This window comes from Parambassis ranga, chromosome 22 (genome assembly GCF_900634625.1).
Source record: "Parambassis ranga chromosome 22, fParRan2.1, whole genome shotgun sequence".
NCBI classification, from domain to species: domain Eukaryota; kingdom Metazoa; phylum Chordata; class Actinopteri; family Ambassidae; genus Parambassis; species Parambassis ranga.
In genome coordinates, this window is record NC_041042.1 from 3,293,070 (window position 1) to 3,310,853 (window position 17,784).

The window sequence follows — 17,784 nt, forward strand, 5'->3', positions numbered from 1 at the left end:
AATCTGCACATTATGGGCCAGTTTTTAAACAAATAAATGCAGCATGTTTTAACATTTTGAGCCTCTATACATCAGCGATATGATCATCACTGGCAGGCACTGAGCTCCCTCTTCATTGTGGGAAAGTAGGCACAGTCTTAAGGCTGAGAGATCAGCTGAAAACGGCAGGTGATGGACGATGGCAGCCTCTCTTTATCAGCTCCCCATGCTAAATCTCGTTGGCTTTCTCTCACAGCTATCTTAATCCTGATTGACAGCATGAGCTAACAACCCTAATACAGTCATCAAATTTTAATCCAATGAAACATTGACACCACTAAAAGCAGAACAGTATGGAGTAAAAAAAACAAAAAAACTCCCCTGTGGAATAAGTTGTGCCGCATGTAGGATCACATCACTTATGGTAAGATGCTGACTGAGCTAACTGCAAGTGTCTGTTGTAAATAATGCATGATGGGATAACAAAAAAAAAAATAGTTCGGGGCTTTGGTGTGTTGCTCCAGAATCGCTGTGTTTTTTGTAGCATCATTCCTTTAAAGAGGACAAACAGCAGCAGCAGCAGCAGCCCTGCTGGGAGGGTTATGAAGTTTGAGCAGAGAGGCTGGAGCATTTATTTTGGCTTCCTGAGAAGCAAAAAAAAAAAAATCAGACTGTTGATATACAGGATGAGTCAGCTAGTCCCTCATGTCACATCAATAGTTTATTTACCAGCGGAGAGAAACCACAGAATTAGAATAAAAATTGGATTATGTATCCCCACACTAAGAGCACTGCATTCAATTACTGCGACTGAAAACTTCTCTTGAGGGGGAGTGAGGAAGATTTTTGCTGCATAGCCATATATCAAAAGCAACGAGTGGGAGAGAGCAACATGTCATGTCTGCTGGTTCACTTCTGTTACTGTTTTCTTGTTCTCTTCTTCTTCTCCTCTTGTTGGGAGGGAGGCAGAACTCTGTTAAAAGCTCTACAAACCATGCAGTCTTTTAACAAGCTGCACTTAATCTTTCTGGTGTTTGCTTTAGTTAAGTAAGGGATTTGCTTTGTCCGGACCCAGAGTGGCTGGATGTTGATTCCGACCCTAACCTCTTATCTAGCCTTTATCTTCATTTGAACAGGTTTCTTGTGGGTGGGGGGCAAAGCCAAGAAGACGAATAAGATTAAATATAGCCCCCATTTTGCAAGTTGTTAATGCATCAACCGCATGTCAAAGTGCTGCCTATGGGTTCAAATGGAGTTCATGTTATTAGTATTACAGGCCTTTCATGCTCTCAAATCTCACACAGATCAAAAGGGGCTTTGTGAGGTATGCCACCATCAGCCAATTAATACCCATGAGTACAGCTGCTCTGCCTGGAAGGTCGAGTCTAAGCACTTTTCACAGCTAAACGCCTCTACGTTTATTCCCCCTACCGCCTCAGCCTCGTTTTTAGGTAATTATTCAGCTCTTTGGGAAGGTTTTGTAATTCACACCCCAAACATTGCATAACAGGAGTCACAAAAGTGACCTTGAACTGCTTGAATCAAATAACAAACACGCTGGGCCTTCGCAAAAAAAAAACAAAAGGGGATCTGCACAAATCCCACCCACATTAACGTTCAGACAGACAGCCAGGAGGACTGAGGGGAGGTATTTTAGGCTTAGAAGAACCTTGGTTTAGATACAATCTCAAGGACAATGGTTCGTTTTTTTAGGCTTTTTACCGGCACTCCACAACTTTGGCTCCACTGAGGAAGGGATTCTCAAGATAAAGGCATCGGCTTCTCACACATAATTTGGGGCATTATAAAATTTTAATGCACAGAACTGCAGAAAAGAACCACTGACCCTGCAACAGTATTAAAGAAGATGATTTCAAAATTAAAAACGAGGCACTTTCAATGTGCCTGTGCAATAACTATACAGAAATCACAGCGTTTAAAATGAAAACAAATCATCTGAAGCCCAAACGTTGAGGCATAAATATAACAGTGTCACCTAGTGGCGACTGAACATACAACAACAGAAAAATCTGTTAATTAAATCAAACATCAAGGCTTTTAGCACATTCATTCTACAGATGAGAGCACAAAGCCCTGGTGCAAAGGAATGCAACTGTAAGGCAAATTATTTTTGTCTATATTACACTAGTGTGTTCTAAGCAGCTATACAACAGTAATCACATTACACAAATGATTTCTTTTGTTGCCAAATCTTCCAAAATCTCGGCAAGTCATGCTTGTCATTTTTAATTTCCTGCATGTGTCAAATATCCAAGTCTGCTAGTGAATTTGTCTCTGTCGATGTTCTTGTTCTCTGGGACGTGTTTGTAGGTGCAGTCTGACCTTGTGCAGCCCGTTGTCCTCCAGAAAAAGCACTCCTTTTTGTAAGTGCTGCAACCATAAAAAAAAGTTAAATCAGAGAGATGCATGTGAAAGTTTAGGCTTCTTTTAAACTGGGGTGTTTATTCGAATCAGGAGCAGACGGTGTTTCTAGTCAACTAAGAATTGGCAAAAGGTATGAAAAGCAGTCATCTCATTTTCTGCAGTTTTAAACTTATGACTAAAGTAAAACTGTTAAAAATAAGTTCTTACCTTGCTCCAAAATCAGAGTGGTTTTTATAGGGATATCGCACCGTGAGTGGAGCGCCCTCTACCACCATTCCCTGAAGAACAAACAGCCAATTTATTAATCAGACTAATAGCTGCTTGAAAATGTTTAATTCAGCCTAGAAAAAAATGTCCCATCATTTCTCCAAATCTTAGCGTGAGGCTGTAAAAAACCATTTGTAATTTCTATTAAATCAATTGATCAGAAGCTTGTTAATTGATTTCAGCTGAGAATCAAAAAGTGGACATGTGTCGAGTTGGCAACATATTTGGTGCTCTGATAAAGCTTGCTGTCCCGTCCGGTCACACTTATCTCATAAGGTTCCCTCCACTTACACAACAGTTAAACATCCCATTTTATGGCTGCAGCAGGTCAATGTTCAAATGTAATAAAATTCTGGCTGCTGATAATGAACCAACTTGCCTTTCAATGAGGTCTTTCTGGTATCTGAATAAAGATTACAACATAATGCGTGGCGCACACTCAAAGTAAATATCACGTACGTTGATGCACTGGATGGCTCTCTCGCAGTCTTCCTTACTGGTGTAGTTCACAAAGGCACACTGATGCTCCAGCAGCATTTTGATGCTGTACACTGTCCCGGTTCTAAGAGAGAGAGAAGTACATGAGCAGACTCCAAAGACAAAAACTCAGAGGAGGTAAAGGAGAGAGAGGGCTGATGCTTCACCTGCTGAAAAGCTCATGGAGTTGTGTGTAGGTAACGGCCGGTGCCAGGAATCCAACCCACACAGAGAAGAGCTCCCTTTGAACAAAACAGATTCAATTCAACATAATCCTAAAAACAATCTGCAGCTTGACAAAAATGAGAACTTACAGTTTCACGGAGTTCCTGGAACGCGGGGTCGGCGACTGAGATTTTGAACTGCTTTGCCCAAAAGCATCAGACACGTTGATTCGAGGACGGCTTGGTTGTAGGACCGTCCAGTCTCCTCCCTCTTCCTCTTCTTCTGGCATTGCTGCTTGGTCTCTTTTGTTACTGCTGGCACTGACATCTGAAGACAAAAGACACACCTGTCCAACACTGGGGCATCACTGTCCATCTCTAAAACATTTTGTGACAGTTACCTCCAGGAGTTGCGTTGCTTTCGCCAGCAAACAGAGCTTCCACAGCTTCTTCCAAAGTGGCGTGAGTTTTCAAAGCCTCAGAGCTCTGTCCCCATGTGAAGCCCATTTCCTGGAATGAAGTCAACATAAAATTTTCCTGATTAGCATTCAAAGGTGTCCCCCACATTGTACACAGTTATACATATTCTTCTCCTACCATGAGGTGCAACGTTTGTGCTCGTTTCAGCTCCTGTAAGGCTTCGACACTCGTACTTTCCAGCTTCAACACCTCCTTATAGACCAGCGAGGCTTCGTAGTATCTCTAGAGAAGACGTTAATGATGCTTTAAGCTCTTAAAAATGCAGTCCAGGTGTTCTTCTCTTGCTGGACAGTGACACAGTAATTTACCTTTAGTCCACAGAGGGCTTTGCCTTTTCTAAATAAACCTTTTATCCAGTTGGGTTCCATGGAGACTGCGAGGTCAGCATCCCTGAGAGCATTTTCGTACTGCTGCATTCTTTCATAACAGAGCGACCTATTTCCAAACAACCTTAAAAACACAGTGAACATAATTCATGTTCATAGATATTAGTAGTTGCTGCTGGAAGTTTTAATAAAAGTCGGGTTTATGTTCTTACTTATATTCCTTTGGGTTGAACTTTATGGCGTCAGTAAAGCATCTCACTGCTATCTCATACTGTCCTGAGGCAGCCAAGCGGTTTCCCATACCTGGAAGAAACAGGGCAGGTGTGCCTCTTTCAGCTTTCAAGATCTCAGTGACGAAGTGTTACATGAAATATTCGACTTACTGGCAAGCTCTACGCTTCTTTTTGCATAGTCGTCTGCAGCGGAAGCCACAGTTTTCTGAAGAAAAAAGGCAATAATGATCAATAACTAATCTGAATATCTGTTAAGCACCAAGCGTAATTCTTTAATTTGGTCAAATTAAAGTACATTCTCTTAGAAATATCAAATTTTTTGACATAATTGTGCCGTGAGGAGTGTTGTGTTTTCACCTCCGTGCTGGTTTTCTGTTTCTCGTCTTTGGTCTTTGGAGCTTCTGGTGTCTCAGCAGCTTTGGGCTTTGCCTCCTCTGGCTGCTGAACTTGGAGTATTTCACTCTTCTCCTCTTTTCTTTCTTTTGTAGGCTCCTGGTTACAAGTCTCCTCCTCAGGCACCGATTTAGCAGGAGAGACGGATGAATTATCTAAATCCAAATTCTGTGGAGGATAACATAATGTGATGGTTTGGTGGAGGGCGGCCTCATAAAACATTCTGTGTTACATCTACAGAGAAATCTCCACAAACCTTTAGCTCCTCATCTTCTTTCTTCTCTGTCTTGACAGGAATTTCTTCTTCATTGTTATCACTGTGTTTGTCACAACCAGCTTCATCAGATTTATTTTGTGATTTACTACATTCATTAGTACCGAATTCGCTTGCTTCTGCCGTATTTTCAATTACAGGGGATTCTTTTTCTTGATCTTCTGAGGAGTTTGACTTGCCCTGTACTACCTCCTGAAATAACAAAGTGACATTATCAGCCAGGCTTTTTTTTCCACATGGATTTAGACATTTCTAGAAAAAAGGAATGAACAGGGACTTACAGATACATTGTCTTTAATTGCATTCTCCTTTTCTAAGCGCTTCTTTTCCTTTTTACGCTGTAATAAAAGAAGATATGCTGTGAGACAAAGTAAAATATGATTTTAGAGACAACAAACACAAACATTAGGCATATGCTAACCATCTTTTTACGCTTGTTCTTTTCAGTTTTCCCTTTAAAACGTTCCTCTTCTTCTATCAAATCCTTTGCTATTTTGTCCGCCTCCTGAAAAAGAAATAAAACAATTAAGTCTTCATGCATGAGTCATTCAGAAGGTTATATCCTGTTACAAACCAGGGATAAGTGGCCACTACAGTTTCAGTTCGAAACAAATGAAACTACCTCTTCAGTGAGTTGCTTTATCTGTGGATGTGGCTGTAAAGGCTGCTTAGCAGCATGGCGAGAATGATCATAATCATCGTCGTCGTCATCATCATATGAGTCTGAATATATGAGGTCATCCTCAAGGGGCCTTAAAAAGTTATAACCTAGAAGAAAAGAGAGACAAATACAAAGCGTGTCAAGTCATTTTGTTTAAATGCACACATCATTGAATGAGTTAGGATGATGATTACCAAAAAAAGCAGGGGCAAGGACATCAAGGAACGAGTTCGAAGATTCCCGCCCACTTATTATATCCATCATTGATTCCTAAAAGCAGAAGGAGGAGACACCAGTGACTTAATATGCATCTACGAAAGTAGAGACGGTGTAATCATTTCAAAAGAATCTTTCCTGAAACCAAGACATCGCGTCTCCTGGGATTTTCTGTTGTGCTTAGTCAAATTAACTTCTGCTCTGCACCTGGTCTATCCTCGTGGAAATTAAGTCATTAAAATATATTTGCAAAACAAATAATCATTCTCTCTTCTCAGATCCTGTTGGTTTTATTGTCTGTGGAACATCTGTGGACTTTAAACTGTTTGTCGGTGATGTGAGTAAGTTAGCAACTCTATAACAATTGGCATGTTATACCTGTATGACACCTAAAACCAGAATGACGTGATAAACAACCACAATAATAAATCACAACAGGCTTATGACTGGATTCCTACTTACGTGTGTGCGCATTAGCCTCGAATTTTCTCGGATTCTGGGCACTGGAGCTGCACCTGACAGGCAGAGAATGGGTGACATTCAAATACACGTTTAACTAAATACAGCAAATATACAACATGTAAGAAAAAAAAACATATCATCGTCCATATTGGTGTCTAGCACGTAAGCTACTTAGCTACATGTTGCCTAAAACAGGTCAGATTCTTGGTAAATGAAACTCAGAAGGTGTCATATTACCACGTTAAATGACAGAGTCATTCTTACCTTTCTCCGCGTCCCTTTTTCTCGGCATTATGTTGCTGTGTTTTCTTCGTAAGCCGTGAAAAGTATTCTTGTGTGTTGTCAGACTGCAGTTATTAAGTGCTGACTGTTTACTTCCTGAGCGTTTTAGGACTGTGGCTCTTCTTCTACTTCTTCTTCTCCCTCCTGCCTGTTCTTCTTCTGTGGTGCCAGCTAGTGTTTAGTATAAAGGTTTCGCCGCGCCATCTTGTGTTCCGGAGTTTTGTTTAAACTGACTAAATACAATCAAAATCCCTAAAACATGCCCCTTTTGCTTGTTCCTTTATGTTTAATAAGAATTTGGTGTCTTTAATAATTTCATTAGTAGCATTTCCGGAGTTCACTGTTATAATATAATTTAGCTTCTGTTATTTTTACTTAGACAGGTTGTGTTGGGCTCTGTATTATTTCACCGAAGTTTGAAGATTGTTAAAATAATGTACAAAAATTACTAAAGAGATTTGTTTGTTTAAAAACAAAAACGATTCGTCTGTGAAATAAACGATCTTTCCCGCCCTTCACTTCAAATCTCATCTCGCGTGATTTCAGGGGGAGATTTCCTGCTTTTCCTAGCAACGGTGCTTAGATACGAGCAGGAAGAAGAAGCGCGCCGACTGTGGCGGACTGTCAACCACAACAATAACAACATGGAGCCCGCAGAGGTAGTCTGTGTAGCTTAACTTATTCCTCGCTATCGAACGTGTATTTGTGTTAGTATTCAGTACGTATACGTATATTCTAACTCCCGAAAATGTAGGTAATTGTTTAAACAATCAGTAGCTAAATAGCTAATACGCTAGCTAACCGCTGTGCTATGCAGTTAGCAAGTTAATAACGCTCTGTGCTACTCCGTTTAAACGTAATGTTATTCTCGGAGAAACATTGCGAGTTCATAGCACGACGGCTTTCTGCAACCTAGTTTGATGTTAATACTATTTAAACAGACTACACGTCGCATCGATTTCGTGACTCCACGAAAGCCAACTACCTGTTGCATCTAGCTAGCGTTCACCTTTTTGTGTGCTTGTCAAAGAAGTGGTTTGCCACTCATATAAATCATGATGACAAAACTAGCCAGACATCTAAAAAGACCACAGTTGCTGCACATTTATACTTCTTGAAACTAGTGAAATGAGTAACAGGAAGCATTATTTGTTTATCATTATTTGCCATTTAGATTTTTACAGTCTATAAAATTTCAGTTTTAGAGAAAGCATTCATAAAGAAATTCAAATAATACACATGGAGAATGATATTTTTGTGGACTCATAAATGCTTCAGATTATGGGAAAGCTCTCCCACTTGTGATGAGACTGACTGATTACTTCCAATCAGTGTCAGGTGGCACTGATGGAGTTACTTCATTTGTTGACTCTGTCTGCAGAGGGTGGTGGCATCTCCACGGTTGCTAGCAGATGACAATGTAAGACAGTCTGTTGGACAAACATCCACTGAACAACTGGAAGCCCAGCGTCGTAACAGTACGAGCCGGGAACAAAAGCAGCACATGGTGGAGCTTCAACACTCAGGGGGACAGTCTTTGCAGCTAGGTATGTACCTGGAATAAGATGTTTGCATACGCTTCTATGGTCCTTCCTTTGAATAGATTAGGTGATAAAGGAGACAAAAAACATACATTTTATAATATGTATATATGTTTAGGTTTTTTTTTATGATTTCTGTGTGGATTAGTTGATTGATTAGTTGTAGATATAGGCATATTTGTAAGTTTGTCGGATGCACAGTTCACTTGTAAGTTGTGTTCCTTTGGTTCACAACGATAACTTTCAGTATCCTATGTACAATCAGAATTTCAGGACAGCAACCTGTCCCCAGCTCTTTCATTGTTGCCTGGAGGAGGACACAATATCACTGAATATTCATTATTTCAACAAAGTGACACAGAATTTGCCCCTTTAAGGTAAGAAAAATAAAAATGGTTTGTTTTGTGGTTATAGTTTGGATAAGAAATATCTTTACTATACTTTTTCAGGGCATACCCCGACGTTTCTGTGGCATCAGAGAGGTTTGACTTTTCAACCCAGGATCATACCAGTCATTTGTCTCAGCACCCTCTGCACCTTGAAACCACCCTTTCTGAAGAAGGAGCAAGCAGCTGCTCTCTCTCTCAGCACAGCCTATCACCTGGGGACCAAAGAAAACGATCAATAATTGCCACGACGGATGAAAGGCGGGAAATTTTATCAGTAGAAGATGCACGTAGCAGAGAGGAAGACTCAACGACACGAAGCAACCGTCTTTTCAAAATCATAGGAGATGCTGTGGAAGAGGAAATTTACTTTTTGAGGAAGAATGTTCCTGCCCAGCATCTCCTGGATCTCCTACAGAAAGATGTCAGTGTCCCAAGCAGCAGCACCAGCAGTGCTGTTTCCTCTGCCTCATCAGTGAAGAGCACTGTAATGTGTACAGAAGAGGCTAAAAGCAAAAAATGTTGCAAACTGTCTACTGACCAGAGTCTGGTTAGAAGAGAGGGTCCTCCAGGTGAAGCTTCTCTTCCCCAGCAGCAAACACAACCCGACCAGTCTCAGGCACACTCGTCCGAGGTATCAAACATCACTATGGGTTCCCGCAGCACCCAACCTGATGAAAGTAGTGAACTGTTACACAGAGAGCTGCTGTCTGAGGTACAGAAAAGCAGCAAACAGCAAAAAAGTCCCACGCCACTGGGTCAGGTTTTCACACCACATCTCAAAGAGATGCCTAAGGGAAAGCAAAGTCACGTGCCCTGGACTGGGCCATTTTCAGCAGGTGTTGAACGGAGAGCAGATCACAGAGAGCAAGACCTCTGGTCCTCAGGAAACCAAACAGGGATTGATGGGTCGTACCTGGGTTTTCTGCCACAGTCTCAGTCCACTCCAGGGGTTTTTAAAGCCCCGTCCAAATCCAGTGTCAAAGCCAAAACAGGGCACCTCTCAGCCATAGAATCTAATGAGGAGAACTCGTATCAGTCAAGCGCAGGAGTTTCTCCACAACTAGCTCCTCCCGTAGCTGAAGACCATCACTCAAACACAGAAAATCAGAGCCAGGAGGATCCTACCTCTGCCAAAGTGCAGTCTCTCCCAAGTCTCAACTACATGCAGAAAGTAGATGCTTGGAGGGCTAACCAGAGTTCAGGCAAGACTTCACTGTTTGACAGTCTGGCACTGCAAGGATTCTCTGGCATCTCTCCTAAAAAGAAAGCTTATGAGGCTGTGTCAGACACCCTGAATCGCATCCTCACTCAGCAAGCAAGGAGTTTACAACAATCTCTTGTTTCAGGTGCTGCCAACAGCTCCTCCACAACTCCCTCTGCTTCTTCTCCGATGAGAGGCGAGGCTGTGGGGAGTGCGCCCAGCGACAAGGATAACACCGGGTCTGCTGCAGTGCCCTCTCCTTCACCCTTCGGCAGATCACAATCCCACTCCTCTCTCAGCACGGTGGTCACGTCGCTTCCCAAAGATCAGCAGACAGACACGCCTGCAGAGAAAGGGAACAGTCAGGATGATGCAGACAACACTGGTCATCCCTCTCATCCTTTGAGCCTCGGCCAATTCATTGACGTGTCATTTGATCAAGATTTGAGACTTTCAAGTTCCCAAGATAGCTACAAGGACATTAAATTGGGAACTTCAGTTGGAGCCTCCTCTGGTGTCAGCCTAGATCTTGATCATTATGCCCCCTACTGGACTTCAAAACTGTCAACGCCACCACCTCTTCCCAAACCTCGAGAGCTCAATATTGATGAACGAATTCCGGTAATTTAAAAAACTGTGATTCTATTATAATGTTGTTTGGGGGAAAATGTGTTTTATTACCTGATATTTTCTTTATTCTTGCAGTTGTATCTTCATAACTTGGGGATAGACCAGTCACCCTCAAAGATCTTAACACCTTTTGCACCTAGAGGACCAATCAGAGAGCCAGAATTCTCTCCTACTGACATCTGTACAATCAAAGGATCTACCCCGACAAAGAGCACTCAACCCTCTGAGGGTAACTGATGTTAAAACCTGAACTGTGACAGATATTTCAAAACTCTAGGTTGCTGGTCCATAAAATCGTTCTCCACTGTTGTATTTTCAGGTGGCAGTCCTCATAAAGGAGAGTGTTCCCAGTCCAGCATTCTGTCTGTCAACTCTAGTATGTCCATGTCGGTTAGCCTGGACAGTCTTGGTCCAGCGGTATCTATTCTTGAGGGTGCCAGGCCGACTTCTCCCATAAACGCAGAAGCAATGCACAGTGAACGCAGACTCGCCCCCTCCTCCCTGCCTGATGAGGATTCTCCTTCCTCTGTCCTGAAGCAGCTGGACAGCAGTGTAGCAAGCACCCAGAACATCAACAAGTCAGGCGAAGATTCCTTCGTTAGCTCCAAGGCTTTGTTGGAGATCCGCAAACTGCTGAGTCAGGCAGAGAATGTGATATCTACTGGATCCTCTGCAGCCTCATCATCCTCACCTACTGCGCCCCGCCTTCTCTCTGATGACGACATGTTCCTCTCACTGGGGAGGAAGAGCAGCAGACTCCAGGAGTCCTCATTCTCCTCGTCCTCTAATGCTGAAGACCCCCAAAGTCATTCCACGCTTCTCTGTGCCCGGTCCTCGTCTGACTCCATGCTGACCTCAGACAAATGGAGGCAAAGCTCTGTCGGTCACGATACACGCAAAAAAGTACAAGATAGCACTGTTAGTAGTGGTGCAGGGGCGTCCCTCGTTCTCTCCCATTCAGCTCGGCGGACAGAGCCTGAAGGCTGCAGTTCTGCTCCACCTGACAAAGTCCCAACAAACCCCTCCCTCAATAACCCTCCGCCTGCTGTGAGTGCACAACAGTTGACCTCTACTCCTACAGACGCAGCAGGAGTCCCAGAGGAGGAGACACATGCAGCACTTGGAAGTCCTGTACAGAGCAGCTCCTCCTCGCCCGTCACCGACGACGCGGATCAGGGAGGGATAAGTGATGTCAGCAGTGAGAGTTCACTGGCGATCAGAGTGGCCAAGTTACTGCAGAATGAATCTCCAGCCACGATGGTGTCCAGCACACCCAGTGTCACAGACCAAGAGGAGAGCAAAGCCAGAGGTAAGAGGCTTGTATATTTATATGATCATCATATTTTAAACAACCGTAGCTTTTGTCTTTCACAAAACATTGTTGATTTTGTCACTCACCCGCTTTTTAAGATTCAACTATTGTAATTATTACGTCAGACTTAAAGTATGTTTTGCTGTTTCAGAGTGGATTAAGCTGAAGGTATCTGGACAGCAGTGTGAGCCTCTGGAGTTGGAAAAAGAAGACAGAGAGCGGATTGAAGAAATCAAAAGAGAGCTGCTGTTGAAAAACCCCATAAAGGTAATCAATTAGTACATTTTATAAAGGATGTTTTCTACAATAAAAGGTTGTATAATAAAAATGTACTCTGTCTATCCATTTTCTTATGCGAACATTTAAAAATATATCGATGTCTGCTTCCCATCTCTGGATAATACAGGTCTCATACTTAAGGTAACTGGTGTGTTGCCGTGTGTCAACAGATTGAACTTTAATGGGGAAAAAATAACTGTGGTTGAAGTTTGAATTTGCAGTGCAAAATATCTTTAGAAGAAATGGTTTGAACTGTTTTGTTTCCCTCTTCCAGAGCCAGGGGAGCACTGATACGGAGAGCAGTGCCACATCCAGTGTTCGAGTCCAGTGGGGACCCAGTCCGCCTCATGTGTCCAGTGATGCTAACATCCAGGATGCACAGCCGCAGCGAGGCCTCACTGTGAAGCTCCCCGACTCCAGCACACAAAGTGCTCCTCACACGGATTTGGAAGCCAAAGTGAATGAGATTGCTGCCAAAGAGGGCGTAATCCTCTCCACACAAAAACCAAGGCCCATCACATCCATCACCATCTCCACATGCAGGCGCTCCACCTCCCCCTCCCCTTCCACATCTCCTGCTCGAGCCCGCAGCCCAACCCCGGAGCCACTCCACCTAACGGAGCTCTCCACAAGACCAGTCAGACCTCCAGCAGACAACAGGCAGCCTCCCTCGAGTCTGGATGAATGGGATAGGGTTGTTTTAGCTCAAACAACCAAACAATTATCAACAACTTCTCAGAAGAGGCGGGACACTGTGGGAGGCCAGTTAGAAAAGCCTCTTTCACCTTTCCAGGGTTTAGATCAGGAAGATGTGAATGTCATGAGCAAGAGCACAAAGGCTTTGAAAAGAGATTCTGCTGTTGGTCATGGAGCAGATCAGGCCACAGGCTCATCCACTGCGGAATCCTCTGCCAGGACAGGTCATGTCTCACATGTCCATCTCACTCTGTCCCCCAAAGCAACTGACCGTCCCGTTACCACGTCTGTCCACCCCAGTCACGCCGACGCTCTCTCAGGGCAGCCGCGTAAAGAATTTGTCCCTCTCAGACACGTCTCATCAGCTGCCAGCAGCCCAGACGAAGGCGTTGGTTTGTCCAGTCCACCAGAGTGGTGCGATGCCAGAGAGCCAGTGAGACAGCGGGCGCCTGAAAGATCAGACACCTCTGCCATGTTTAAAGCTCTACGGCCAAAGGGAAGGACAACAACCACTGTATCCACACCACATCACAGATCTGAAATGTCACCAAGATCCTTTAACGCGGAAACATCAGGTAGGCTTTTTATATGATCTATACTTATGTTAAAAAAAATCATTTGTGTTCTTCTCAAATACTCTGTGCTCTCCCTCCCAGTGCCTGTCCTGCTGCCTTACAAGCCTCATGGCAGCGAGGAGTTCTTCTACGTCCCTCAGGCGGAAGCTGATGTCTCCTCTACAGAACCATCGGACACGACCATGGAGAGCTCCCACACAGGTAAGCTCATTAAGCAGCCATGGTGCCACACAGATGTCTGAACGTTTACAATAGCTGAGAAAAAAATTATGTTGAAATATCATAAGAAATACACATTACCACACATAAAACTGAGTGGGAGAAGACACAAACCTAAAATGAAATTAAAATAAACATTAAGATTAAAGCATGATTAACATTACATTAACACAGGCACAGATGATGATCTGTATTTCAAATTCTCAACCAAAAAATGTTGAATGCTTACCGTATTTTCCGGACTATAGGTCGCACCAGCCAAAGAATGCTTAACGAAGAAGAAAAAAACATTGATAAGTTGCACCGGACTATTGGTCGCTCCAGTGGACCAGCGTAAAAAAAAATATGTTTTTAGTGTAACGTTGCCTCCTGAATTCCTCTCAACTTAAGTGGTGCGGCTGCAGGGCATTGAGAGTGAGACACATGCATTTCAACAAGTCCTCACGCGGAGAATTGATCAGCTTCACCACACAGAAATTCCTATAAACATCCTGTAAATGAGTAAAAGGCTACTGTGCACTCATATAGCTTGTACTTTTTGGAATTAGCGACATATCGACCACACGCGTCACCTATGCTCGGAATGCAAAGTGTGGACAAGCTGGAGGTGGAGGTGGAGGAGAACCGTCAGGAGAGGGACAGAACAGCTGCCATTATATTTGTAATGGGACGTCAGGACACAAAGCTAATTGTATATTTTTTCATAAGTCACACCTGAGTATAAGTCGCATACCCAACCAAAGGATGAAAAAAAAGTGTGACTTATAGTCCGGGAAATACGGTAAATTGAGTAAAAGACTGTAAAATTGATTTTGGGGATTAAATCAAACTGTGACCTGTTAAAAGTGTTCAGCTTGAAATTGTAGGAATACAGAGGATTCCAGAGAATTGAATAGATGAGGCTCTGCTCTCATTTCCCTTGTTGCCTGTGTGGGTAGCAGCTGCTCCTTTGTAACATACACCAGGCAGCACATTAATTATTCATGTTCAGGGGCTGAGAGGAACAAAGACAGGGCTGGGGCCCCCCTAGAAAGACAGAGGGAGAGGGGACTCCATGTCACTGAAGATCTTTCGTTCACCGCTAGCTGGAAATGCTTTGCTCATTTTCCAGTAATTTGTCATCCAGCCATCATTTTAATCTGATTAGCACTCGTCGTAGCTAACACACCAATGCTGACTTTTATCCAGGCTCAGACGACGCCGTGCCTCCTCGCTTCAGCAGTGAGGTCCTTGGGCGCCAGGATTCAGGGTTAGACCGGGGAGTCACCATCAGGCACGTAGAGGGCATCTACAGTAAGAGGCTAAAATCCACCACCCTTAAAATGCAAGAACCTGGACGCAGAGGTGAGCTGAACACACACACACAGTCCATCCTCTTTAATGCTTTCATGGTAAAAGCACCAGTTCAAATAACACATTTTTATGTTGTTTTCTGCATCCAAAAATACATTTAATGCTTAGTAAGTGACAAATGTTTTGGTTTCTAAAAAGCTGCGCCTCTGTTCATGTAGGTGCGTGTATGCACACTCTGATGTTTTGTTGGCCTTGTTGTCTCCTTGTAGATCCTTCTGCAACACTCGATCAGAGTTCACAAACTGTGACACAAACTCCAAAGAGGCGTTCTCACGTATCCACTGCCTTTACCAGAGAGCCTTTATCAAGCAACCAAGAAGCCTTCAGAAGAGACCAGGGCACTAGTCCAGTCTGCTTCCAGCATTATGATCAACCTGAGCCGGGCCACCAAACCTCAGCCTCTCAAACAGAAAGAGAGCGACAGAGCAGCAGCGCTCTGGACCAGCTGTGGCACAGGTTTTGTGATCAGTGGACCACAGAGGAGTCACGTCCAATCAGTGACCGAGAGACATCGCTGCTGGAGCGTCTAGAGCGCCTGTCCCGGCTTATTCACAGCACCAGGGCAGCAGATGTGTCTGCGGTACAGGAGGACTTGGATCAGAACCACAGGAGGAGGAGAGAGGATGTGCCACTGAGGAGGAAAGAAAAAAAGGATTTTGGAGAGGCTATGAGGAGTGTACGTGGTGAGGTCAGAGAACCTGAGCCTCTCTTTCATCGGAGGCTTCAGGTGGAGGGAAGTTCTCAGCCTGCAGAGGGCGACCGGCGGACCTCCTTCTCCTCTAGCTTCTCCCACAGCTCCTCCCACAGCCTGCACTTCTGTCCTGCAGAGAGAGATGAGTCAGAAATCCTCTCCACCACGTCCGACTCCATGTCCACCGTGGACACGGCCCGGCTGGTCCGAGTCTTCGGTGCCCACAGAGTCCAGCACCTGAAAACCAGCTCCAGCCTCAGCAAACTGTACAGCACCATCAACAAGCAGAGAGAGGGGAGGGAACAGAGGAGAGGAAGAAACGGAGACTATCCTGACACCATGACTCCATCAGAGACCACTGGCACTGACGATTCGGTACGTGTTATTCAGAACAAACTCACATAAACGGATGATTCATGCGGCCTTATAAAATTAGTAATAAATGACTGACCTTTTGATGCTGTTGGATGTTTCTGCAGGTTGCTGCTGATTCTGCATCTTCTGCCAGCACCTACACCCTGCCCTCCAGGACGCTGGCAGCCAAGAAGGCTGTTAAAGTGGTCAACAAAGGAGTCCAGGCAGGTCAGTCGAGCTAAAACAGGCCAAAGATTTCATGCTCTCAGGTTCTTTTTGGTAAAGGTTTAAAAAGTGTTTTCTTTTCCTCAGGTGATCTGGAGATTGTCAGTAACGGGACTCGACGACACACCAGGGATGTTGGAACCACGTTCCCTTCACCCAGTGAAGACAGAGCTTTGGAGCAGATCATCTCCTCTTCTTCACCAAGCAGAGCGCCAGGAGGGCAGAGGAATGTTTCTAAAACTCAGGGCACCCAGAAGCAGAGAAAGAACAAGAGGAGCCCATCGAAGACTTTCCCTGAAGGTTTGTGACTACTTCTATCATATACATGTCTGCAGTATTGTTTAAATCCAGGGAAGAAGCAAAGCTTTGTTTAATTTACTGGTCTGAACCTGTTCTACCAGGTGTTTTTTGGTTTATCTCTGCTGATGATCTGAGGTCAGAGGCGAGGAAGGAGAACCAGCCGCAGGAGACCTGGAGACCGAGTGCCGCATGGTTTGAACCGTACAGCAAAATCAGTCCATGGAGAGAGCCGCTCAGACAGAGACAAGTCCACGAGGACCGAAACAGACCGTCCAGTATTTCACATCATGCTGAACCTGATCCAGATCCCAGAACCAAACCAGTGTCCTCTGGTCTGGCACGAATCTCTCTACAGGTAAGTCTTCTCCATGAAGTTTCTGAAGTTTTTCCTGTTTGGTTTTAATACAGTCATTCCCACACTGTCCTGTAGGAGGCGCTGGAGATGCGTTGTCCCAAATTCATCTCCCGGTCCCAGCAGAGGGTGAGGTGTCTCACCCTGCAAGCAGAGGAGAGGAAGCTACAAGCCGTCTTCAACAGAGAGAGAGACCAGCTCTTTAAGCAGCCAGGAGGACCTGCTGGGAGGCTGCCGAAGCCCGCAGGTACCAGAGAGTCTCACCGGATCAGCTGATTCACAGTGTAAAGTTTGTCTAACACTGTTGTCCCTGTTGTGTATTTGTGAAGGCACTGCTATGCTCAGGAGGGCCGTTCCCAGGAAGGAGATGATCCAGAGGTCCAAACAGTAAGTTCTCATCAATTTTATGTTGTTTATTGTGGATTTGTATCATTGCATTTGTTTCCGTGCATTAGAAGCACTTTGTTCAACAACAGGTTTCCTGAACTTTTCTCTTTCAGGATATATGAGAGCCTGCCGGAGGTGCAAAGGAGGAGAGAGGAAGAAAGAAGAAGAGCAGAGTATCGATCTTATCGTCTGAATGCTCAGCTCTACAACAAGGTCTGCCAGCCACAAACCACCCTATGTACTCAGAGTTCAGAATGTTGAAGGATCGGATTGATCATCCGTCAGATGTTTTAGTTTAGCTGCGGGTTGGTCAATAAAGTCTGATCCATCATGTTTTCTTACATACAGCTGTTTTAAATTAGTTTTTTTTTTCTTTGTGTCTTTCAGAGGATCACAAACGGAGTCCTGGGCAGAAGATCTGCGTGGCACTGATCAAACAAACAAGACTTTTTCACTAGAGTGAAAATCATTTTTTAAATTTTTATAACATACCAAAACTACATACATTAACCAGAAATGGGCTTTTATTTATTTTAGATCAAAGTTTTATTAATAATGTTAAAAACTAGACTGAGACGTTTTTGTTTTTAGATGAAATTTTAAACTTGGAAAATTTGTTTTAAAGTTAAAAATAAAAGATTTCTGCAAATTTCAGTATTTCCTAATTTTGGTGTTTAATTT

At 43.9% G+C, this 17,784-nt stretch overlaps 2 protein-coding genes across 2 annotated transcripts in view; one reads left to right on the top strand and one right to left on the bottom strand.

Annotated features, from left to right (window-relative positions):
* alms1 (ALMS1 centrosome and basal body associated protein) overlaps positions 1–17,757 on the top strand; it is a 44,347-nt gene extending 26,590 nt beyond the window's left edge. Inside the window, exons 4-21 of the mRNA XM_028394948.1 lie at positions 7,146–7,258; positions 7,981–8,146; positions 8,406–8,517; positions 8,590–10,351; positions 10,436–10,589; positions 10,680–11,669; positions 11,824–11,939; positions 12,226–13,222; positions 13,304–13,423; positions 14,630–14,785; positions 15,004–15,860; positions 15,965–16,067; positions 16,152–16,364; positions 16,466–16,719; positions 16,795–16,963; positions 17,046–17,103; positions 17,217–17,316; positions 17,491–17,757. Coding sequence (XP_028250749.1) covers positions 7,244–7,258; positions 7,981–8,146; positions 8,406–8,517; positions 8,590–10,351; positions 10,436–10,589; positions 10,680–11,669; positions 11,824–11,939; positions 12,226–13,222; positions 13,304–13,423; positions 14,630–14,785; positions 15,004–15,860; positions 15,965–16,067; positions 16,152–16,364; positions 16,466–16,719; positions 16,795–16,963; positions 17,046–17,103; positions 17,217–17,316; positions 17,491–17,535 — 6,387 coding nt within the window. The 5' untranslated portion in view covers positions 7,146–7,243 and the 3' untranslated portion in view covers positions 17,536–17,757. The remainder of the gene's footprint in view (positions 1–7,145; positions 7,259–7,980; positions 8,147–8,405; positions 8,518–8,589; positions 10,352–10,435; positions 10,590–10,679; positions 11,670–11,823; positions 11,940–12,225; positions 13,223–13,303; positions 13,424–14,629; positions 14,786–15,003; positions 15,861–15,964; positions 16,068–16,151; positions 16,365–16,465; positions 16,720–16,794; positions 16,964–17,045; positions 17,104–17,216; positions 17,317–17,490) is intronic.
* LOC114427140 (eukaryotic translation initiation factor 5B) lies at positions 1,770–6,755 on the bottom strand. The gene is made up of 18 exons (XM_028394964.1): positions 6,582–6,755; positions 6,318–6,370; positions 5,834–5,909; positions 5,601–5,746; positions 5,400–5,483; positions 5,260–5,316; positions 4,961–5,170; positions 4,669–4,872; positions 4,462–4,516; positions 4,291–4,381; positions 4,061–4,202; positions 3,870–3,974; positions 3,674–3,782; positions 3,423–3,600; positions 3,276–3,350; positions 3,091–3,193; positions 2,572–2,642; positions 1,770–2,370 (listed from the first exon to the last, which is right to left on the bottom strand). The coding sequence occupies exons 1-18, from the start codon at positions 6,607–6,609 to the stop codon at positions 2,226–2,228; spliced, it is 1,932 nt and encodes a 643-aa protein (XP_028250765.1). The 5' UTR covers positions 6,610–6,755; the 3' UTR covers positions 1,770–2,225.
* Positions 17,758–17,784: the final 27 nt, after the last annotated feature.

Excerpts from the sequence above, each read along its gene's own strand:
- LOC114427140 (XM_028394964.1), bottom strand. The coding sequence starts at position 6,609 with ATGCCGAGAAAAAGGGACGCGGAGAAAG. Across the intron at positions 3,783-3,869 it reads CACAAACGTTGCACCTCATG|GAAATGGGCTTCACATGGGG; the intron begins GTAGGAGAAGAA and ends ACTTCATTCCAG. Across the intron at positions 2,371-2,571 it reads CACTCTGATTTTGGAGCAAG|CACTTACAAAAAGGAGTGCT; the intron begins GTAAGAACTTAT and ends TTATGGTTGCAG.